General features: G+C 37.1%; 1 protein-coding gene across 2 annotated transcripts in view; it reads right to left on the reverse strand.

Annotated features, from left to right (window-relative positions):
• The window catches only part of GRID2 (glutamate ionotropic receptor delta type subunit 2), a 700,788-nt gene that overhangs the window by 191,455 nt on the left and 483,347 nt on the right, over window positions 1-25,986 (reverse strand). For both annotated transcript variants that reach the window (XM_082758601.1, XM_082758600.1), the window contains 2 exons: window positions 21,521-21,682; window positions 13,388-13,507 (listed from right to left, as the gene is read on the reverse strand). In XM_082758601.1, coding sequence (XP_082614727.1) covers window positions 13,388-13,507; window positions 21,521-21,682 — 282 coding nt within the window. The remainder of the gene's footprint in view (window positions 1-13,387; window positions 13,508-21,520; window positions 21,683-25,986) is intronic.

Below are 25,986 nucleotides of genomic sequence, written 5' to 3' on the forward strand. Positions count from 1 at the left end.
AGCATGCTCATCAAATTTCTCCCTTCAGAAGCAGAACTTGTAATTTGAGTAAAAAGCTGAATGAAGCAGCAAGAAACCCATATCCCTAGCAGCAGACTTGGATGGGCCAGGAGGATAGGGATTTGCTGGGCAAGGTGGTTATGGCAGGTCAAACATGAAAAGGAAGAAGACAAAGATAATTCTTAATGAAGAAAGGAGCGATATGAGAAAAAGAGTTTATAAAATTGTTTACTTGCTGTGTCATAACTAGGACTGATACTCCCCTTTAGAATTTAATAAATATTTTAACAAAATTGCATTAAATACTACAGTTCCAGTGAGTGATGACCGTGGTTTAATCATGAATATGTTATTTAAGTAGATTCTAGCTAAAATATTTATTTTCTTACTTAGTATGTTTATATTTCAAATACCCGTCTCAAGTAATATAATGCACAAATTAAAATGAACTAAGAAAATCTTAGACTTTCTTATTATCAGGGAAATGACAGATTTTGTCAGTAGTTAGTAAATGTAGAGGTAAGAGTACTAGAGTACTAATTCCGAATATTAATGCTTTGTGTACTAAAACATCCTAGACTCAGCTGATGCAAAACACCAGAACAGAGGCCTTAAAGTATAATTACATTATTTTTAAAAATGATAAAGTTTTGATACAAAATAAGCAGAGGTGTATACAAACTGCACATTTCATGAAAATGTTAATGTAAAGCACTAATGCTCATTATAAACACACTCCATTAAAATGTATACTTTAAATCAGATTTTTATGGGTTATAATACGTATACAATAATTATCGTAAAAGTGCATTTTTCAAAATAAACATAAAACCAAAACAATGTGCCACAAAATGAACAAATCCAGAATTTCAGACTATGTGTATGACTAGAATAAGTCACAGAAGCAGCTAGCTTCAGCATGGATCAAGAAAATGCAGTGAATGTGGTGAATGTGTAACTAAACCTGAGCTCTAAGGAACACAATGAGAAAGCAAAGATGAGATGGAAGAAGTACAAAGAGTCAACAAATGAAGCAGGTACATGCTAAAGATCATACATCTGAAGAGTAGCATGATTATCACAGGAGAGTCGGGTGTAGGAGTAATAAAGAACAGGTAACTGTGGCAATATTTGCAATGACACTGGGATCACTCATGAAAGAGTGAATAACCGGAATTTCTGCTTCAGAGGTGGGGGCTCCTTAACAATGCTCGCCCAGCCACAGTAACAGCCATTATTTCTTGCTCTAGCCATGTCTTGGCTCCTAATCTGCGTTTAAGAGATGTTAACATGCTTTAACTTTTGGTTAGCCCCAAAGTGCTCAGACTGTTGGACTAGATTATCTTTGAAGGCCCATTCCAACTGAACTATTTATTTTGTTCTGTATCTCTGGTTTTGCTTTGGCTCATCGCTCTCTTAGATGGAATTGTTGGACAACTCCACTGCAAAAGGAGTTTGATTTTCTTTTCCTTTTCTTTTTTTTTTTTTTTTAAAGGGAGATACCATTTCCTGTATGCGCTTTTATCTTTATGTATGTTTCTGCTGTCTACAAATATGCTAACTTTACTAGTTACAGCAATTTGCTAGTTCAACTTCATCACCTCAGTATCACCGTATCATCACTTGCAATAAATTTCAGTGAGCTTTTTTAAGCTGTCATAAATTTTTTCACATGTACTACTGAAATAAACTTCAATTTGAGTTCATATTTCAGTAGAAACTCTTTTACATTGCATACCACCCTGTCCTTTCCTGTTTATACAAGAAACATATTTTTTCCCACCACTGCACTTCAAATAGAAATGTCCATAATAAGTTTCACAGGTTTTGAGAAACTCAGTGAAGTAGGATTGTAAGTAAGCCTGACATATATTGCAGTATTCCTTAAAACATATTCCCTCCCTGAAACACATTTTTTTCAGAAAGAGGTTACATCAAGTTAAATTCATTCTAATTACTGTGATGAATATGTGAAGCACTTGAGACAATGCATATCACTCTTTTTCTATTACTTCTGCTGTGTATTTTTAAGTAGTAATACACCATAACAAGAGTATTTATTATTAATTTTTATTGTAACTTACTCTTTGATTAAGGCATTATATCATAACTTCCGAATGGGCAAAAACCCAAGCACTGTGATTTTAAGGCTGGATCATAACAATTTTTCAACACTATGAAAGAACTATAAATATTATGAAGTTACTGAAAGTTTCATCAACCTCATCTTTATCATTTGAAAAGAACTCAAAAGGTTCAGTGAGGAGGCCCTTTCCTATTACACAGAAGTAACTTCTTATCTCTGGAAATCACAAGTTTCTTTTAATTGCAGAAATATGGGAAACATAGTTAATATTTCCCATAATTAATATGGGAAACGTATCTCAGGAATGGCATAAAGGCAATGTCAAAACAACAAAATACTGCTTCTAATTCTGAAATTCTTCTGGTAGATTAGAAAAAAGTAATTCAAAACTTCTACTTTACAAATGATGATTTATGCATGATAAACTCTGCCATAGTTTGAAATATATGAACTGGAAACTAAAATGCAATATAAACAATGATACATTATCTAAGTTGACATCACTGGGATGCTTCTCTTTGTCTTTTCAAATATCACCATTAGTTTCTTATGTGTCTTAAAAACAACACAACAAACAGATTTACTGTATTTTCAGCTCTGCTATGCTGACAACAGCAGAAACAATTTCCACAGTTTGACACATCATTTCTCCTCCTTCTCCTTAGCTAACCACTGCACTTACATTTTATTGCCCAGTCCAAAGGGGAAACTCCCCCATCAACTTGAGCTGTTCTCCCTAGCAAGCACCACTCTCCACTCACCAAGGGACAGCTGACCCTTGACTCTCTGCTAATGTACTGAAACTTGCCTATAGATAACTGTGTCCCATTGATGAATTTGGGAGCCTTTAGCAGTCTCATGGATGTTTTCACATTCCTTCCCACTGTAAATATACTCCCAAGGTGCAGAGATTGAGGGTGGTAGATATTACATAGATATACAAAAAGTCCTCTCATTGGAAATCCACATACCCTACATTTTCAATTAATTCAGTTACCAGTTTCCCCAGTCAGCTTATGACTTGGCTAGCTCCTCTAGATCCCACAGCCTGTGGAGAGGGAAATAAAGGGACTAAATGTTTGCTTTTGGGTTCTCCCCGCTTTAGTAGAAAGTGACACCAAACACTCTCTGTCCACAGAAGCAAAGGTCATTGTGCTTACCAGGACTGTTTACCCCACTGCAGGAGAATACTACTGATTACCATCAGGAAAATGTCATCACCATCAAGCTCAATGAAATAGTCTTTCCACAAACAAACAAGCCAAAAAAAAGAAGACTTGCTTTCATCTCTGCTGTACACAAACATTCAGCATCTAATAAGACATGCTTTCATATTTTCCTATAAATAGGTTAGCTTGGAACAAAGAAATCTCACTGTGAAAGAAGAACAATCTGCCTACTTCAGAACTTGTACCAGAAAAGTTTTGATCAATACGGGCCTGCCAGCCCTTTCAGACATACCACAGAGGCTCAACAGCCTGTGAGAAAACATAGCCTTCAAGTAGAAACCCCTCACAAAAATGTGCAAATTAGCAACAGCTCAGTACTGTGGGGAGACACAGTTCTGTCTTGGCAGGACACAGCAGGCCATCCTACTTGTGTCAACTCAGCTTATGCTTTTGGAAAAAAAGCAAAGCAAAAAAACAAAAAACCCTAACAATTTATCAAATCAGGTGAAATCTCTGTAGACCTACTTCCACATATTATCACCTACAATCTGTATCATAACCTTTACACACCTTAGCCTTCCATTGGCTGTGCATTGAGCTCATAATTCAGAGATCGGAATGGCACCCTCCAGCACCCTGAAAAGCTAAAGCTAAATGACCCATTTCCCAGTACTGTCTCATCATGCCTCCTGTTAAAAGAAGTAGCTCAATTTTTTATCATCCTTTTCTCCTGTCTACATGGTTTTCCAATTACTATTAATTTTTGAATAGGATATGCAGTTTACATCCAGATACGGATGGAAATACTTAAGTGGCCAAAGATCTAGTTTTTGTCACCCCTTTCACCTTACAAATCAATAACTACACCCCCTCTTTTGGATTACTTTAGGGTTAAACATACATACTTATTCTGAGAGCATTGTCCAAACACTTCTTGAGCTCCAGCAGGTTTGGTGCCATGACCACTGCCCTGGGGAGCCTGTCCCAGTGCCCAACCACCCTCTGGGTGCAGAACCTTTCCCTAACCCCCAGCCTGACCCTGCCCTGTCCCAGCTCCATGCTGTTCCCTCGGGTCCTGTCGCTGTCCCCAGAGAGCAGAGCTCAGCACCTGCCCTCCCCTCGTGAGGGAGCTGCAGGCCGCCATGAGGCATCCCCTCAGCCTGCTCTGGTCTGAGCAAACCAAGGGACCTCATCTGCTCCTCATACATATTTCCCCTCTAGACCCTTCACCATCTTTGTTGCCCTCCTTTGGGAACTCTCTAACAATTTTATGTCCTTCTTATACTGTGGCACCCAAAACTGCATGCAGTGCTTGAGGTGAGGCCACACCAGTGTAGAGTACAGAGGGACAGTCCTTTCCCTCGACTGGCATGTGATGCTGTGCCTGATGCACCATAGGATATGGTTGGCCCTCCCGGCTGCCAGGGCACACTGTTTACTAACGTGCAACTTGACATCTACAAGAACTGCCAGATCCCTTTCCACGGGGCTGCTGCTCTCCAGCCTCTTGTCCCCCAGACTGTATGTAAAGCCAGGCTTGACTCATCTCTGGTGCAGAATCCAGCACTTGCTCTTCTTAAACTTCATATTGATGGTTATTGCCCAACCCTCTAATTTGTGAAGATCTCTCTGTCCTCAATGGAGTCAACCACTGCTCCCAGTGTAGTGAAGCCTGCAAACTTACTTAGTACGCTTTCAAGTCCTGCATCCAGAGCCTTTATGAAAACATTGAAGAGAACTGGCCCTAAAATGGAGGCCTGAGGAACCTCAGTAGTGACTGGCTGCTAGTCTGAGGTAACTCCATTTACCTTTTGAGCTCAACCCATCACCCAATTGCTCACCCATTATATTATGTATTTGTCTATCTGTATGCTGGACATTTTGTCCAGAAGGATACTGTGAGTACCAGATTCAAAAGCTTTGCTGAAATCCAAAAAGATTACATCAGTTGGCTTCCCTTGGTCAACTACGTGGTTGACTTTGTCATTAAAGGAAATTAAGTTCGTTTAGTGGGACTTTTCCTTTATGAACCTGCACTGGCTGTGACCAATGACTGCATTGTCTTTCAGGTGTTTATCAATAAATCCCAGAATAATCTCCTTAATTTTACCAGGCACTGAAGTGAGACTGACAGGCCTGTAATTACCAGGGTCTTCTTTATTGCCCTTATTCAAAACTGGAATGTTTGCCAGCTTCCACTTAACAGGGACTTCCTGAGCTTCTTAAGACCATTAAAAAATAATTAAGACATGACATCAGCCAACTCTCTTAGTACCCTGGGATGAGTCCCATCAGGTCTCATAGGCTTGTATGCATCCAGGTGGAACAGCAAATCCTGCACAAATTTGGGGTTGTCTGGGATTTTTTTCCATTAAAAGTATCCATGAAATGACTTCATTTTCATGAGGTGATAGCTTTGGTCAAAACCAAATCTACTCTTGTGAGCTGAAGGCAAACACTGAAAGCTTTAATTCTGAATTTTACCTATATTTCATTAAGAATCCTTACCTTAAAGCGAATAACTTCAGGTTAAGCTGAGTGCTTTATCCTACTAATTTTAAGGATGATGAACAACATTTCTGAAGCACTTAAAAGTGGGGAGAAGTCCCTAACAGGATTTGCAAAATCATATAGTAGCATTACTGCCTGAGACGTCAATGAAGCATTAAGTCCATTCTTAAATATACATAGTTCCTTCTGACATTACTTAAAATGTCACTTTGGAGGCACTTCAAAGTTTCCAAGCTCTTTAGATCTCTAAAGTGAGTTACAAAGCTAATGTGCTCAGCTGAAGTATTTAAGGATGAAAATCCACAACTTGCCAGCCACTTTTGCAGATCCATGTTCACTGGGAGGCTCTCACAGCTACTTACACAGCAGAAAAAGCCATATAACCATAGCAAGGGTATTTCAAAAGTGTGCCCAACAAATCAAACTGTAAATGCTTACCAATTACAGACATAAAGTATGGCAAAACAATCCCTTGGTCTGGTCAGCCTGTGGCCAACTGTAACCAGGGCAAAGGGAAGAGTGGAACCCCAAAATGGAGGAAAAGAAAAGTGTCTAATGGTAAAGGATATAAATCAAGTTTCATACACTGCATTAATCTGACCAACGTTTCAGTCCAAATTGTCTTTCCCACGCTCATTATTTAAGCAAACAAACAAACAAAAAAAACAACTCAGAGCACTTCTGCTCTTAAGAATACCATAGGACAAAAAAAAATAAAAAAATAAATCCTTACTGATAAAAAATAAATGAGTGAAATTCTGTGGCACTCCATGCTCTTACACCAATGTTGAAATACGGAATAATCACAGTGCAGCCTTTGTGGTTAGGCATTTGCCTAACAGCTTCAATGGAAAACAGGAGTTACAGATACAATTAGTACCTTTTACTTATTTATTTATTATGGCTGATCTTTCTCAAGTGTCCATTGTCATAACAAGATATTCAAGGAAATTAAAACCACAACTTTGAAAGAGATAAGTATTTTTCCTTTTCTTTGCTTCCAAGAAAACTGTATTATTAGCAGCAAGGGGGTAAAATGAAACCTCTTATCCTGATGAATAAAAATGAATAAAAAATACAAAACTATATAATTTTAATTGCATATAAAATATTTGTTTCTTTCTAATGAAAACAATCACTCAAAATAGGCAGCTCCCAATCCACCAAAAGCAGCTTTCAGTAAGAGCATTTAAATTAGTTTTGACAAGAATGGAAATTCTGAGCAAAATAGAGATGGACTCATCCCTGCCAAAACTGCCAAGAGAAATACGACAGAGCCCCAAGGTCCCAAGGGGAATTTTTTGTCTGACACCAATGCTTCTCCCCAGGGTTCCATTGCACTGTCCCTTCCTGCCACACTGCATTTTATCTTTTTCCCACTGTTCCCAGTGCAGGAGCAAAACCTTCATTTCAGAATTCTACAGTTACTAGGATGCTTGAAAGATTTGGGGGACTTCAAACTCCTACACCTCTATAAACGTCACTGCTAAAGCCATGCATCTGCATGCTGAAAACTGCATAAGCCTGTAATTTAATTGCTTCAGATGCATTTTAACTAGCCACTTAACCAACCATTATTTAGAACTGAGAAACCTGGACACCTACCTGACTCACAGCATAAAATCAGCTTTCCTTTTTATGACAGGTCCCTCAACCTTTGAATGCTTGAGTGCATAAGCTCAGCAGACATAGCTTACCATCCTTCTTCTTAGAAGAAATAGGTGGGATACCATGTTGCTATCACACTGGGTTTGCCTTAGCTTTGTAGGCTTTTATTTGGAGTTTGAAAGTTTGTGTGCTAGCTAAATTTGCCCACAAATATGACTCAGGCTCCTTATTCCTGGTGAATGTCCCACTCTACAGGTGAGTAATTCATGGGGTTGCTCATAACACATCCTATATTAGCTGCTCTGCATAAATAAAGGACTACTAGAAGGACTTGAACCTTGGTTTTCCATATTCCTTTGGCTGCATCCACTGCATCACAGAATCCATTTCTAACTTCTTTACTTCACTCTTTGTTATGAACACTGAAATACTTGATTGTCCAGACAAACAGCCTGGGGTCAGGGCAGGCACCTGGACTGTCTAACACCAGGATTCAGATCTCTTTTCCCATCGGAGTCCAAAACCTAACAGATTCTGTGGATGGTAGGCTATAAATTACTCTGAGTCAGTCTCTTTCTGCAGTCTCACATTTTAAAAGAATATGCTTTATTCAAAATCAAATCAGGGATTTTTTTTTAAACTTATCAAATTCAGGAATACAATCTCCATTGCTTTAGTCTTCAGAAGTCTAATATGCGCGATGTCTGTTTAGATTGACTTAAACAGAAGTACATTTTGAAGTAAGTCACTGTTCTTTACTAATGCAAGTTTCACTGTGGTAACATGCAAATTCCCAACTTTTCTAGCCAAATTAGATTAAATTGAAATTTCACAAAATATTTTTGGAAGCTAACAGGATGGGAAGGATCAGTCACTGTATCTTCACCCATTGCACAGCACTAAATAAAGGAAGGAAATGATACTCTTCAGAATAAGTAAGTAAAGCACCGGACTAGAACAGCCAGCCTCCATCCACCATGGTATTTAATTACTTCTTTATCTCATTTTTAGTGGGCTGTTTATGTATTTAAAGTTCTTTTAAAGAGAGCATCATGTTAGTACTTTGCCAGGTCTATCATTGCTATCAATGCTAGAGGCAGACACAGCAAAAATTCTTTTCAGCTCACTAAAAAGTACACCTTCAACAATGTCTCTGTAAATTCCAGGTGTATCTTCCAGTCACATCATAAACTGCACATCAGCCTTTAGAAGCAGCTAAGACAGATCACAGCTTAAGGTACCAAGTGCTGATATATATACATTTTTAAATCACTATACAGAGCTCTACCTTTGATCATGATCACTAAAGGAACCGGTGAACCTGTAATTTACCTCAAGTAGCTAACCAAGACGAAAATACTGTGTCCGCTCTTGGTTATTAAATAGTGCTAGTTAACAGGTGTCAGCAGAGCTGTCTTAACTCCTCTTTTTAACTAATGAAGCAAAAGGGAATAAAAGATGAAAGAAAAAAGTTTTAACTGTAGCAGAAGAGACAGCCGCTTCTGCAAGAGTGAAGCCAAATATACACTTGTAATATATGTTGCTTCTTGATGCAAATGTAAGAAAAAATGATAGGCTGGAAAACAAGGCAATACCACTATTGCAATCAGCTATTCTCAGATTAGGTGAGACGTAGCAATCATTTTACTAGAATGAAAACAAAAAAGTGCAGTACAGTTTTCCCATCTCTGAACAAATAATAAAACTATAAAATGTTGCATGTAACCCTAAATAATCTGTAAAATAAAAACTTTCATGCATTAACGCCACAGGGCGTTATGATATCCCATCATTCGAACTAGCAGAGCAGAGAGGAACACCACATCTGTTAGGCATTATGGCCACAGGCTGCCTTCACCTACACTAACATTAAATATTTTGCACTACAGATATCCCTTGGATTAAAATATAGAAGACATTCTCCTTATGGTCATTAAATGAAAAGGTTTTTGGGCAGAGTCCTGAAATCCTACCAGACGAATGCTACAGCCTCACAGCATCTGGGGTTACTCAGCTGCCCCTCCCAGGTAATCTGTTTTCCTGCATTCTCCTGGCTTGGTCCTTGCTCTGAGGCATCCCTAGGTGATCTGAAGGCAAAGGAAGCCCTGACAAGGACACTGCGGTGCAGCAAGGGAGATAGACAAGAGCCTGGCACATACTCTCATGTCTCTATATGGAGGCAATGACAGAAACCATCTCCAGAAGACAAGGGAAATACATTGGAGGTGGGTGTACACTAATGGGGATAGAGAGGCAGAGCAAAATGTACAGTTTCCAAATGACCATGTGCGGTAAGAAAAACAGTGTGGGAACACCAAGACAGTCCTCTAAACTTCAAAAGGTCTAGCTCAAAGCCTTTGAGAATGAGTCCACTTGGGATTACATGGAGCACTGGAAGAAACATAAAAAACACTTTATTCTTGCAATGCTGTTTTCTACACCAGTTAGATATAGGACAGTACTCCTCTGAGCTATCAACTCCCTTCCATTCAATTGTTTGTTGGACAGTTATTCAGTGGAATGGCAGCTTTTATTTCAACAGTATAGATAAAAGTATTGCACTGAAATTTAAATGTCAAAGAATACACACTCAAATGTCAAATACCAACAGACAAATGCCAACAGAGAAATGTCAGAAATACTCCCGTGTCTCTTACTGAATATAACTATATCTGCACAAATGCAAGCCACAGCATGATATGTAAAAAAGCAAGAGTTTTTCTGCAGTTTCCTTGGAACTGTATCACCACTGGTTTCAATAAAATCAGTATCTGGCAGTGATCTAGCTGTATTACTCAAAGTATCTGACCCCAGCAACACATAAGCAATCCCTAGTCTGCAAGGTGATGGATGGTATTTGCAGATGTAACGGTACATCAAGGTGAGATAAGTTGTATTTCAGGCAAATCCCACTGCTGAATTTGTTAATTCCTTGCAAGATGAAAGCTCCCTACACAAGGAACTTTCATGTCAATGCTCCCACTACTTTCCAGATATGATGGTAACCCATGAAAGTTGAAGGTGGGGACTTGCAGACAGTTTCTGCTAGGTACATGGTTTAATTTAGGCAGTAAAGACAAACACACATGTAACTTCTTGATTCTTCCTAAAATGCTTATATTCTTGAGTCCAAGGATTATTAACCTGTAAAAATAGGTGAACTTTTCAGAGGTAACCGAATAACTCAGGGACCCAAAAAGAAACTTACTTCAAACACAATCTGGATTCTTGAGAAATCTGAGTGCTTTTTAAAATGTTACTTTCTTTAATTAAAATCAATTAATTATTCCTCAGGAAAAAAAAATAAAAAATTCTTTACACACTTGACTTGATGTGACCTTCTGGTCCCAATGACTTCAATGGGCCTTTTGTCATGATTTCACCCTTCATTATCTTCTGCAAAAGTACTTGGAAACACGTTAATTGGGGAAGATGCATTTGTTTAGAAATTTCAGTATACTAATTGCAGCTGCTTCCACTAGAGCTAAGAAGTAAAGATGGTTCAGTAGTTCTGTACTTAAGACTACTAAATACATGAAAATCTGAAGAGTACTTTAATTAGTGACTAGCAAAAATACATCTGACTCCTGTAATTATTACAATTTGCTTCCAACACTAGTGGCTCATAATTTGAAAAGTAAAATTTCAAAATACATGAACTTTTGTCAAAGCACTAAAACTAAAATCTGGCATTTTCACCTTAAAATATATTTTATTCTTCATCTCTGATGTAAATGCTTTAGGATCCCCAAAGCTTGTTTTTTGACTGTATGTATGACATTGACTGTAAATACCATATTCATTTTAAATCCTTTTATGGTTCAACTGAAATAAATATGTAAATAAATAAATGCTTAATTAAATTATTTTGATCTTTTTATTTTGAAAGACACATTCAGGAACAGTTCTCACCATGTATATAGAAATTTCTTTCTAAAGAAAGCTTTCAGAGAAAAGAATTTTCTCTGGATCACTGAATGTCATTTAGAAAAAAAATATTGGAACAGATTAAATCTGTTCTGGACATATTTATTTATTTATTTATTTTAGCTGCAGTGCACCATAAAACTCTGAAAATAGACATTTATAGTGCAACTTCCATCAGGAAAAAATTCTTGTATTCTCTCTATATAAATTTAAATGCTCATCTTGCCAAACATAGTAGGAAACTGAAAAAATGTATTTTTATTTTTTTTAACCTTGTTTCTCTTCTGAACAGGGTCTTATGACACTGATTTTCATGGTCTAATTATATTCTGTGCAAAACTCTGTTCTCTTTGACAAACTATTTCCTTCCAAAGACAATGAATGTCTCTTTGTCCTTGAAGTGCAATAAAGAATAAACTAGGAAGGTTCAAAAAGCCTGTTTGCTTGTTTTGGAATGCCATTGCTTTGCACAACTTGTGTGCTCATGCTCATTAGTTTCCTCTTTAAATGTAAACTATACCATACTTTAAAGTTGTGCCTTATATTTAAATTACACTGCTGAAGAGGAGTTAGAAAAGATAGGAAGTTCTGTAAGCATTTCTGTATTTCCCAGTCCCTTCTATAGATCTCTCTCGGTTCTATCTTTTTGTGAAATGGGAGAACACAACTGCATGCTGCACTCAGGCATTTGCCCAGACAGGCCTGAAGTCAAAAACCAACAAAAATCAATCAATTAAATTAAATCAATACATAACAGATTTGTCTTAGGAAAGACTACTTAGTTGGTCTAAAAAATAAATAGCTCCTAAATGCACAGCATGGAAAATAAATCAAGTCCAAATATGTTGAAACAGACTCAATTTGTAGGTGAGGGAATAAAGATTCATCCAACATTCTGGTTGCCTAAAGGCTTTGCAAAGCGCCCCTCTAAATATTAACAAGATCCAGCCCCATTTAGCTTCCGAGGCATCTGTCAGGATCTCTGCTCAAGGTGACATAGCTATAGGCACATGTGTATTAACTTATTGACAACAGATGATACAATGGAGCCAGAAACAGCAGGAAAGGAACAAAAATTCTGATGAAAATCAGAGGAGTTGAGAGTCACTTTTAACTTCTTATTTATCTCTCTCTTCTTTCAGAGCACTTATCTATTACTGCAGAAGGTATGCAGACAAATGATGTACTTCATCATATAGTGACACTGACACATGGAAGCAGTATATATATATTAAGATAACTTTCTCTATCATTTGCTTTGAGACAATACCTTCAGGTTAGGTACCTATAAAAACCAGCATGATCCAATACAGTAAATTTCAAAAATCTTGGTATTATCTTTCAGGAGGTCTGTTTTTGAAGAAGAGCTGCTACTGAAAAAGCTTATCTACCCTTCTCATTTCTGAAATGTTACTGTGTGATTTTTGCTACTTTTGCCATCTCAGACAGGGGGCTAACCCTACAAAGCTAAGGATATGAATTGCAAATAGAGACCCGCTTCTTTTGCTCTAGATGTATGCAATTTACCCAATCTCAGTCAAAGTATTTGGACTGTGTCTGGCAGCTAAGTACCTAACTTTACATATTTTCTGTATAAGTTTGTAAGTACAGGATGTTTCCATAGGAGTGAAGACAAGAAATTACAAAAATGTCTATCTCACAACAGACTTTCTCTTCCTATAGCTATGAATTTTAATCATCCAACAATTGAAGCATCCTACTGTGACCATAAGCATCAAGTATAAAGCTGAGAGCTCTAAATATCTTCCAATGTAAAACTTGATATTTTTGAAATGGCTTGCAAGGATTACAAAACAACAGCGTTTGCTAGTCTTTTGCAATCGCCTACCAGCCGATTAGCATACTGTGTATTATGAACAACACCTTGGTCAACTGCAATGCTCTTTGCAATGATAAAATGGATGGGTATCTAGAAGTTCACGACTTTTCTCACATTTCTTACTCCTCTCAACCATATGTACATGTTGTCTGTCATCAAATACTTTTCTGTCAGGTTGGCACACAAGATAGTTTTAAAAAAAATTAGTAAAAAGCAGTGTCTTGATTGAATAATATGTAGTCTTACCTTACGGATGCCTCTGCCAAGATCTTCTCCGTAATTTGTCCCCAGAATTTCAAAGTGAACGTTTGGATTCCCCCCATTTTCTGCAAATTCCAGTTCTCCAGTCAAACCATTCACTCCACCCTATTGAAAAACAAAAAGAATGACAACAAAAAGAAAACTGAGTGAAAACTGAGAAGTAGCCAATTAATAACAATCTTTTGTTTCTTCAAGGGATTTTTGTGCTACTTATACACATACAACTACCAGAACGAGGACAATTTTCTGAAGTCCACATATCCCTAAAAATTCTGAACCCTAAATTGTCCCTCTGTCACTAAATTTCCTCACAAAACAATCAAACTCAACAATGCTGAGAGATGTAATAACAAGCAGTAGTCTTACTTTTAGCTTATTTGCATGCCAACATTTGCTCTTTGTACCAACAGTAAGACATTAAATTCTAATCCCATATCAAGAAAAGCAGTTTTGCAACCAGTTTTAGTGGAATCAAAACTAAAGACAAACATACAAAAGAAATTATACAAAAATGACTTTGCTCTTTCCCCCAAACATTTCTCATCCAAAACAGGTTTCCACAGGATATCAGGTTAAGTTTTGGATTAAATTAGAAGCATTTTGAGATCACCACCATATGTGATCCATACAAGTGATGAGGGTTTTGTTTAGCTGAATATAATCAGTTGTTTTCCTCCACAAATCTTCCCTGGAACTAGGAATGCATCAGATAAACAGTAGTGCAGCAGATTTTCATGCTTGCTTCTACTTTGTTCTACATTTTAGGCAGAAGTGCTAATACTAAAAATGAAACAGTATTTACTATAAAGAATCAAAACTGAAAGGGCCGTACATGCCATAACAGTTCTTAAAATATATTCCAGGGTTCATTCAACATGGCAAACATTTCAGCCTTTTATAAAAACTATGATAACGTGGAACTGTAAAATCAACAGAGCCGTGTGAAATGCCTGCAGTGAAAACCTTTAGCCTTAGAAATTTTCCACATTTTTTTTTTTGATATAGGAAAAATTACATGTTTAACCCACTTCATCCAAGAAACTTTAATAATATTTTATGTATGCACAGAAAAAAAAACAACTAATTACCTCTGTTATAAAACCATACAAAATGCATAGCTTCTCTTCAAAACATAAATTGAGAGTTTTCTTAAAGTTCTGATCTTTTGTAAAACATTAGTATGACTACTGTAAAGATTAGGAATTAACTCATCAATACCTTTAAAACTTTAAGATTAGAGATTTGCATTGTTGGGAAACATTTTCTACATAGTTCATAATGTGTCATTTTCAGCTAAAAACAAGAAAATACTTTGCATGTATATGTATTTTTAACCTTTTCTATAATCTCTACTTTTCAGATGAAGTACTAAAAGTAAAAAAACACAATCCTTATTAAAAGGTATGACCACACAGTCTTTTTCAGCATGACTCCAAGTCATCCGGGCAATTTTGATGCATATTATTATGGTTATCAGAACTCTGAGATTACTTGTTAGCTTGAGCACAATCCTGTAATAATCACACACTCATGGCTTTTAGATTGGGATAGCGTACCTCTGGCTGGTACAGAGTAAAGACTCAGTGAGTTTTTGATTACCTGTGAAATCATTTGAACTTGTCCTTAGGTAAATATCCAAGTTTCATAAATACAAAACAAATTTCTGTAAATTTCATTTGACTACCTACTATTCTTCAACAACAACAAAAAACCAACCTGTTGTACATGTCTTTTTTCCTTATACAGGCTCATCTGTCTTTTTGAGTAATTAAACTGGAATTTCATGGTATATGTAATGTGGAAATGCCTGTGAAACAGCACAGTTTTGCAAGGCTAGGGATCTCCGTCTGAATCCCAGAAACTTTCACCTGGATGACTTGCCCCTCCCTGACAGCCTACACCTGTTCCTACTCCTTCACCACTGAGCTGATACCATATACTGCCTTTATTATACTTCTACTTCATATTTCCTATTCTACTTCCTAAAACTTTTCCCCCACAATGTGAATTGAATATGGGGGTCTGAGCACGAAAATTAATTACACTGTTATAAACCACCTGAGATGCATAATGTTTTCAAGTTAGCCTCATGAAATGTCTAGAAATAGCAAGTGAAAACTCTGGAATGAAATGATAAAATAAAGGAAATAGGAAACAAAAAAGTTCCGTTCACATACATGCTCAGTGCAGTAGAAAGTGTGTATGGAACTTCTTTTTTTTTTTTTTTTTTTTTTTTCTTTCTTATTTTGTTGCAAAGTGCTTTCAAATTAGGGATTTTAAAGTTAATTTTTCAGGTTGAGAGCACTCCTAATAACTTATGGAACATGAAGATACAAGCATGTCTCAAATGTAAGTGATTTTTGATACTTCAGACTAAAATATTAAACTGCTCTCTCTTTCTTTTTTGGCAACTCTTGTCTCTATTTGAGTAAATATAATCAAAAAAAAGATCATTTGAAGAAGGACTTCACCTCGGTTACATATGAAGCAATGAAATCCACCTTTTATGAAAGCACAGGTTTCCTTGGATATGGCTCATAACTAGTACAGGCCAACAGATGTGCTACTGGATTTTGAAATGGAATCTATCCAAAACCATTGTGTAAGTTTATTTTCCTTGATTGTTAAATGGCTGCAAATGTTGGGGCAAGATACAAACTGCGTGTCTGTAAGCTATTTTTATCTGCCTGAAATCCAGCAGTAACCATAACAACAAGTTTTCTCATTCATCTATTTGGTAATTTTCTCATGCTTTGAAGATTTGTCATGTAAGAGTGTCTTTGATTAGAGTTTTCTTTCCTACACTGTGTACACCAGAAATAAATGTAATAAGAGCTCAGATTATATGGAAATGCTCCTGGCCTGGAAAGTGAAGAAAAAGAGGTAAAACAGTGTGGAACCACCCATATAATGAAAAACAACAGTAAAATCTGATAGGAAACATCTTAGAGGTCCTGACATCTTAGTTCCACCTGTGACCTGCCTTGCTGCCTCAGCCCCACAGGCCAGGAAGTCCTGTAATAGAAATCTGCTGGTTCTTGTTGCCCCACGCAACCTTTTTTGCCTGGCACATGAGCTTGTTTTATTGCTCATGGCTGAGGGAACAGCACAGCATATGGCCTAGTGAGAGCTTCAGGACACTGCTCCCATTTTTCTGCACACAGTGTACATTAGTCTTTCACAGCGTGGATCCCTCAAACACTTCCTTGATTTACTGAATGTGTTTTATATCCCTCCTCTAATGCAAAGTGGAAAGAGATCACAGTGGAAATGGCAATCCGTGTGACAGTTACTGATCCACTAACTTCCTGATGAGGTTTTTTCAAACCATGTCAGCATTAATTAAGATAATGGGTAAGAGCCAAATAAATTTTTCATTCCATTTAACTTACAGAAACAATGCTATTTGGGAAAAAAGACAGATTTATTATCCACTCTAAAATTCTTCTACAGTTGAGCCACAACCATGCAATTTCCTGACACATTTAAAACCGAAGAGTGAAATGTCAGTTGTTAGGACAAAAATGTTTTACTTATGTTTCTGATTACTGCTCTGGGCTTCGCAGAGCTATTATAAAGCTGGCAATATAGTCAAAGCCTACTTGAGTCCCCTCTAGACTGGCAAGATAAACTACAATTTATATATGCTTAGGCACTGTTATACTGTAAGTAAGTCCCTGAAGAAAGTACTATTTACCCAGCAGTCAGGACTTCACATGGGAATGTCAGCTTGCCAGTCATCAGTTACAAAATATTTCACTTGTTCACAAAGCTCCTTTTCAAATTCTGGTTATGCTCAGACCCTAGCTATTTTGCAATAAAAAAAAAAAAAAAAAAAAAAAAAAGTGTGGCTATAGGCATAAAAAATGCTGTAAGCATCAGATATGATTTCCATGTTTAAAAATCTGATATTGAAAAAATTAATAAAATTATTACAGCTAAAGACACTGTTTTCAGGTGCCTGCAGAAAAAGAGTGTACACCACTGTCTGAAAAACAATTTGGCATCTTTTTCACACGTCATCCCTGAACACAACTGACAATTCTGAGACCCAAACCATTTGACAATTCTTGCCCATGATTCACGAAACAGCAAAGTTGCAGCACATTTTCCACAAAGGAACAGCTCTATGCTGCTGCTAGCACTAAAAATTTGTTGTTTGTCAGTGAGCTAAGCAAATGTGACTGGGAAGAGATCAGGTAAATGAGAGTGAATATATGCAGTAACTTGATGTCATTTTTTCTGAGTTGATCCTCCATATAATCCTACTTACATTTATTCTCAGGCTATTCAGGAAGATTAATTTTTCCAACAGTAGAATTATTTTTGACTAATACTTATTACTCTCACAGTGAAATAGCTTAACCGAGAAATAAAAAAAAAAAAATGGGCACGCATTTGGGGATAGTTCCTATTGCAGAAGTGAATTTAGGTCTAATTGCCAGAGCTGTCCAAATTCATTAGTAGGATTGTATTTCCTGATTAATTTAATTATTTATTCAGTTCCAGAATGGAGAGAAACAGATATTAGATTTTTTTTTTTTTAATTATTATTATTAATTTTAGTGGCTTTTTAGATTTTCCAATCAGCTGAAGTCACACAGTAAATCAACTTTTGGAGTTGTTTATAGGAACAGAGACCCAGGAATCAAGTATTCAAGAATGAAAAGTAACAAGTTACAATAGGGAATGATTCAGATAGCCATTCTGTTATTTCAAGAGATCTCTGAAACTCTTTAATCCTCCCTTGTTCCCTGCTCTTCCATACTAGCTCATTAATCACAAAGAAGCCATTTTCTCTATTTACTTCCAGAACTCTGCTATTTTTAGCCAGTGGGGCTGCAGGTACATCAGCAACCTTTTCTCTTACTTCAGTGTATAGCTTATACAGATTTCCCAACTCTTTTCTTATTTTTTCCTTCCAGAAATCAGAGGAAGATCCCTTTGGCAGTTAAAATGCTGACAGATATTCCCGTTTCATGATCTTTTTCTAGAAGACAGGTTTTCTTCTAGAAAAGCTTCCTCTAGAACCCATTTCTCTGCTTTCTTAAAGACAAGAAGCTGCGAGTAGCAGTAAGATGGCAACATTACCTCCACTTTGCTGCTGACAGGAGAACAGTTACTTCGCTGCTAGTCCTTTTCTAAGGCAGGCAGTCTGGAACTAGGCATCCATTCTTTAACTGTTTCCCCACCACCACTGTACTTGACCATACGTTAAAATTACAGTGAGGTGAGGGGCAATGTGGGACAAGACTGTGATTCCAACTATCACAGAATCACAGAACCATCTAGGTTGAAAGAGACCTCCAAGATCACCTAGTCCAACCTCTGACCTAACACCAACTAGTCCTCCACTAAACCATATCCCTAAGCTCTACATCTAAACGTCTTTTAAAGACCTCCAGGGATGGTGACTCAACCACATCCCTGGGCAGCCCATTCCAATGCCTAACAACCCTTTCGGTAAAGTTATTCCTAATATCCAACCTAAACCTCCCCAAAATATGCGACTCAGATTGTTATGAAGGTACAGTTAAAACTGTGCAGGGGGTGGGAATCCTTTTTCCAGATACATTTAAGAATGTCAAGTGTATCTTTGCTCTGAGCCGTAGCAATGTTTTCCTATGCTATTCCAGTATACACTACATCTTTGAAACTGTGGTGACTTCAAGATGAAAATGCAGAATCTTCTACTCTGAAACCACTTAAATACCACATGGCCATTTTTCCTTCTTTTCCTACAAGATTAAAATTAAGGAAAAGGGTTTTAAGAAATGCTTTTAATTTGTTGGTTTTAGTGGATGTTCCACAATGATAGAAGACAAAAAGTATGCAAAACTGTGATCCTGAAGTTCTTCTAAATAACCAGGTCAGTGAATTCAAAGGGAAAGTAGATCACAAAACTGAAGCAGAATTCCTCTTTCCTGTACTTTTTCCAACACTTTGCAGCAATCTTTAGTATCCATACAGGTAATTTATGCCTGCAGTTTTGGGCTTACTTTTGACTTTCAACTTTATCATGTTGCTTCCATAAATTCATCTTAGCCATCACAATGCAGCGTGCAAGAAACATTTGTACACTTCCATTTACACCTGCAAAATGGTTTATTGTCAAAGCCATCTCATTCAATTAGTAGAGAAACCCAAAAGCAACAGGAAATAAATTTGGTTAACTGCATGTCACAGATTTCTATAGTGTTCAATTCACTTTCTACCAAGTTGACCAAATCCCTGGAACCTCATCTTACTCTTGCCTTCTTGAACGCATTCATATTTTTACTAATAGTTTCTATTCACATTTCAGGGTGAAGTACTGCAAAAAAAGATCTTTGAGACAGTGTGGCTCTGTTGTGAAAGGCCACAGAAGGAATTTATTTTATTAATCACACCATTTTAAGAGGTGCGGAATGGAAGAAGAAAAACTGGACGTGCTAGTTAGGGCAACACAGGAAAAATGGAATAAACCCTGGCTGTTTGAGATGCAAAAAGATGCAATAGTGGTGAGACACAGCATGAAGGACATTTATATAGGAGAATAGGATCAGTCTCCCACCCACAAACGTCACAAGCAAGCAAATATTTGTAAATACAAAACAGTCACCAGTCCTTTTCATGGTGGATCACTTCAAAACTAAAATTTAGAACTGCTAGCAGGACTACCAGAGTTTGCCTGAAACTTCAGTTCAGATATCAAATTCTAATTCTAATGTGGAAGTGGGTATTTTGACTTCTCTGGCTCAGGCATCCTATCTGGATTTGAGTAAGTAGGAATAGCTTTTAGTTTATTAAAGTGCACCCCAGTATTTACAAACTGCAAGTTGATAAGAAAAGTTCCAGAATCAGCCTTGCCTGTAAAGTAGCTTAAAATACAAGAGACTGCCAAATGTGAATTTGAAATTGCCCTGTGATACTCTTTAGAGCCACTTAGAGCCATATCCTGCCCCTGTAATAAGAAATGTGTCCTGGATTATCCTTGCAGTCTCATGACTTCCAACTATTAGAATGGTAACTGAGGACAGCCACCAAAGAAAGTCCTTGAAGCATTATTTGGGAGCCAGCGCAGGTTGGACCTGGGTTGGATGGGGGGGGGGGAAGTGTTCCAAGGAGCTTTACGTTTTGCCTACATCATCATCATTTCTGCTGTAAAGACCTAATACAGAACAGCAACTTCACAAAACCACATTATATTTAAAATTATTTTATGTCCTTTTAATTAAAGACATAAATAAAGCTTAATTTTTTATTTTTATTTTTTAACTGTCCTGTTTTTTGGTGTTTACAATGCAGACACTGCCAGCACTTTAAATGTAAATACACATTACCGGAAAGTACATGCAGACGAATGAGAAGACAGTTTTATGAAAGACATCAATAACATAAGGAGGCTGAACAGAATAACTTACAGGGAAGGGTAAACAACCAACCTATGCATATTTTGACTAAATGCTGACCTGGAAGGCTGTGAAAATTGTCTCTAAGTATGTGGAGTCTTTAAACATCATGAAGAAAGGGAATAAGTAGGAAAAATATACTTAAGGGCTGAAGAATAAGAAAATCATTTGGGGAATACGCACGATTTAGGTATGAACTAATATTCACAGAGAAATAGCGAGAACTTAACATTGGATAAAGCACCATCTAATCTAAGAAATAGTTCTGCAATGGCCAGGTATAGACTAGATGACTCTATAGTCATCCATTTTCCTTCCCTCATTTCTATTATGCATATATATTAATGTCAATAGCAGTGGAACAACAAATTCCACAGAACACCAGCTGAATGTAATTGTCCAACTTTTTTCTTCTTTATTTCACAAATAATAAATATAGTACACTTCTCTGGTTTATCCCCTAATCTGTGATAATTTTTCAATACGATATTATTTTCTACTAGTGTTTGATAGTTTTGGTGAACAAACTCACTGATTTCACTTCAAAAATTATGACGTAGAAAAGAAAAACAATTAAAGAGTTTTCATTCAAAAATTGTAGATATATCAAAACTTTTGCTTCAAAAAACAACTACCGGTACTGGCAAGGACAGTACACATCTCAGATGGAAATACTACTGCAAGTATTTTAGAAATCGAAGATGATGAAATACTGGAAAAAAAGTACCTTTTTGATAGTTTCCAACATGGATCGTCCTCCTTGCCAGGGCTTAGAGTTCTTCCTGATGCAGGTCAGGCTGGCCATGCTGTGCCACTTCCTGTCCTCCAGCTTCTTATGAAAGGCATTCGCCAGCAGAAGGACAGTGTCATATATATACAGGTTGGAAATCTGCAGACATTGAAAATAGAGTATTAGCATATTATTTGTGGTCTCCTGCCAGCAGCTAGAATTTATCATTTGTTTTGCCTCTCTCATAATCCTTTGGTAATTAAATGACTTATTTGGTTTTAAGAAGAAACCGTAAGAGTCAAAAAGTCCTCTCCTTGGCTCTGGTAGAAATAGCAGCTAGGGTCTGTAATGCTACAATTGATTTGCAGTGACAAACTACACACACGTAAAGTACAGGCAGTCCAATAGCTGGCACAGCTCCACTTGGAGGATTTAAAGCCCTGCTCGTGACCGTAAGCAGACTTCTTTTATTTTTAACCAGTTACTTGGAATTTTCAATTTGTCATTTGCCAGACAGTTGGACACCATCAAATTCTGTTCAAGGCTGTTTGTTCTTTTGAAAAACAGTAACTCTGAAAATTTTAAAATAATTTCAGCATGTTTATTTTTCCTGAGTTTTGCAGGCAATTCTGATGGAGGCAATTTCTAGTATAAAATCGGACCCAGCAAAATCTTCCTCTGTGTGCAGTTGCATGTTAGTTCTGAAATTTACAGTGTTTTCTGTCAGAGTATTTGGCAATGGCTGTTAATTCCTCGCAGGGCCAAGGTCTTATGGTTTATATGTGTTCACGTTTCACTGTGAGCATGTCTACACACATGCAGTGTCCAAAAGTTCCAGTTTGGCATCAGTGAGAAGGCACTGGAGCTCAAGAAAAGAAATTACTCGTGTGCCAATTCCACTTAGCCAGGTACCATTTCTATATATGTACTTTTCAGTGCACGCAGTAAAAAGTCAGTTGTACTAACAGACAGCTGATCAGCTCAAAACCTTAAAAGAAGGAAGCTTACAGTAGGAAATTATGCCAATTTTGTGGAGAATACTTTTATTCTACCTTGTGAAAATATCCAAAGACTGGGAAAGTCCCACAGCTAATGGGAGGAGGTATATGCCAAAGAAGCACAAAAATGCTGAAGATCTAAGATGTTAATTGGAAAATCACCTTAAAATAGGGGAAGAAAAAAAACAAGCCTTTCTTCCTGTCTAATACCTTCCATATAGCCTTTTAAAATTATTATTATTTATTTATTTTCTTATGTAAATTCCATCTTTATGCTGGCTTTGCCTGTGTCATCTGCAATCTGCTCTGTACAGTTCTCACAGAAAGGTTTTGTGACAGACTCCTTCCCTGCACAGCATCCAGGAAAGAGGTGATCTGTCTCCTTAGCTGGCCAGAATTTCCTGGGGCATTTTGCCTTCCACATCTTACTGAAGAAGATCTCATGGTCTGCTTTTTTCCCCTCCCAATAAACTCCCAAGATTCCCTATTGCCTTTACATTAATATCACAAACACACAGAACTTCTGATCCTTATTTTACTCTTCGTTTAAATGACTGTGATCCTTCCCACCCTGTTTCTGGAATACAGCCCTTAATTCTTACTCAGGCTCATTCCGTGACTCCAGTGGTTTTATTTCCATTTCAGTACTCACACAGGAATTAATTTGCTTCCTGCAGATGCTCAGGCCAGGCATCACTGTGTATGACAGGATTAGAAGCACGGACTGAGGATCTGGGTTCAGATTAATTGAGCGTTTTTAAAATAACTTGGGTGATTTGTCTATTTATTCTCTAAACCTATAAAGGAGTCAAAGCCTTTCAGCTAAAACCATATTTCCCCCAAAAAGTCATCACCAGCGGGACATTTGTTTGAGGGAGAGAGAAGGACTTATTACTATGCTGTGAGATATGTTTATTTTACATATGCCTTCACTAAAGGGGAAAAAAACAACCAACCACCACACAAAACTCTGGAGAGCACAGACAATAAGGCCACTAATAAGACTAAATTGATACATGAAGGACTACAAATGCCAAGTCATCATTTCCCAGTGAAATGACATTGCTTTCAAGGTAGCTTCCATAACCTAATATCATGGGAATAGAAGACTCTTGTCACAGTTCATCAGGAAGGATGCACTTACAAATCCAAGAGTAATATAGCTGGGCCTTCATCAAGTATTAATAGGGCTCAAGAGTACAGAATTCAGCAATTATTAAGCATTGTTATTCCTTTACTAATAGTTCACCTCAGCAGTTACAGCAATCAATCACTGATAACACAATGATAAAGAAACCACAATTAATTTCTGGTTCTCAATCACCCTTCCATTCCACTGCCAGAGGTATGCCCCATTAGTACCTGTGCCAACACACACAGTGGGGCTGAAACTTAAAAGTCACTTGAAAGTTCTAGTCGTTTTCCACAGATATTTCCTAGGACATTCGATTAATTGCCTGGTATCCATTACTGATACTTTATCCATTCCAAGTCTCTCAGACTAATGGCAGGACTCTTGCATTATCAAGCTAACGGGATAACTTCCTCTTGATGCAATTCAAAATTCAGATGTGAATTTTTGTTCCAAAGTGTAGAAGAAAGATATTTCTTTTAATCAGACTATGTAGGAGTGATTAATCTGCATTAACTATGCTGATTTTACTCATACCTTGACTACTGCACAGAGCTTTTAAACGAAAGGATAATGGTAGTAAGTAATTCTGTGAATCCAGTTTTTTGACTTCCTGTGCTTTTTGAGGCTTCCATGGTGATACAAATTTATAGCAATTGTTATTTTGACTAGGCCAATTCCAGACACATAATGACAGACCTTCACCATGATCTTTTTTTATCTTTTTCAGTGTTTTAATTAAGGTGCTGAAAAAATTAATTATTCACACAGCCTTTAGGTGGAGTAATTTAGGAAAAAAAAATAAAGAAGTCCACCCTCATGATTTCCAGAGAATATTTCTGATTAGTCACACTTCGATGGCATAAAAAAAAATCATTAGAAATTTCAATTTATAAACTGTTCCAACTCCCCACTGGAATAGAAGTTAATTTATAATATTGTTGGGGAGAACAAAGAAACAGCAAACAAACCCCAAAGCTACTTGAATGTCTGCGCATCATATGAAGACACAGGGGAAATGACGCCAGAGTTTTTCTTCCTGTCACTATTTGGTATTGTTTCTCTAGCTACTAATGAAGAGCAGCCATCTCAGGGAAAGCAAGAACATAGAAACTGAGCTGTGCAAACAGTTAAACCAAAATTTCATCATTTCTTTGAAGTGAGATGTTATAAAAGCTTTGGATGGGAAGATTACAGCTATCCAAGCTGTAGGTTGATCAGGAAGCATAGGTTAAGGTATAATAAGGTCGCAACTAACACATTAAATGGAATTTGCCAATTTGTAGAAAAAGAAAAAAGATTTCTAGAATTTTTCTTTCCTAAAGTCAGTTCACCGTTGAAGTGAAATAAAAGTTAAGCTGAAGTGAAAAACAAACAAAATGTGAAGCCTGCTATTAACAGGATACTTTTTTTTTTTTTTTCTTCACATTGCTCTAGTTAGTAACTCAGTTCATGAAAACTGTTCCTTGCAATCTCTAGTGGCTGCACGTAATCACACCCTCCATTTTTATGTATTATCCATAGACTAACAAAAATTTCCCCTAAGACAACGCTGCCACAACAGAACAGAACAACCTACAAATTTTTCACAGTTCCTAAATAGCCCCTACAGATATTCTATGCATCCATTGAACTTATGCAGCCCTGTTTAAGACCACTAATAGGACCACTGTGCAGTGTACTATGGCTGAAGTTTTTCATGTCATTAGTAGGCACTTACTGGCTGTTTTGTGAGCAATTAGTGAAGCAATAGCTCTTATAGTTAACCTGAAACAAGGAAAGACAAGCCACACTTCTCCTTTTCTCCTTAGATTTATCATTTTAAGCAAGTAAAGTCACTCTTTAAAACCATGCTATTTCTCTCCCATTCTCTCACTCCTTCCTTTTGGCACTATGCCTGCTCTCTTTACTACTAAGTCAGATATGCTCCTTCTGCACCGATGCCAATACAGCCATCTTTTCACCAGTTCATAAATGACCTTGAAAAAAAAAGAGAAAGAAAGAAAGAAGTGAAACTGACCTTTTAAGGCAATTTCACATTCCTGATTTGCCATAACTTTGTCATCATGAATCCTAACGATGGGGGAATGGGGGGTAGATAGACGGAGGTGCCTACATGAAAATACTTGAAACAAATGATGTGGGTGGTCCCCAGGAAAGCTTTCCTATCTACAACACATATGGCTCAGAGAAGAGCAGCAACTTAGAAAACATTGGCTATAGGAAGCAAATTCTTCACTGGGAAATGACAAAAAATAAAATTCAAGCAATGTAACAAAACAAATACCCCGCTGTTTGGAGATCACGTGGCTTTCTTTTGCTTTTTCCTCACT

This window comes from Aythya marila, assembly GCF_965140915.1.
Source record: "Aythya marila genome assembly, chromosome: 4".
Classification (NCBI taxonomy): domain Eukaryota; kingdom Metazoa; phylum Chordata; class Aves; order Anseriformes; family Anatidae; genus Aythya; species Aythya marila.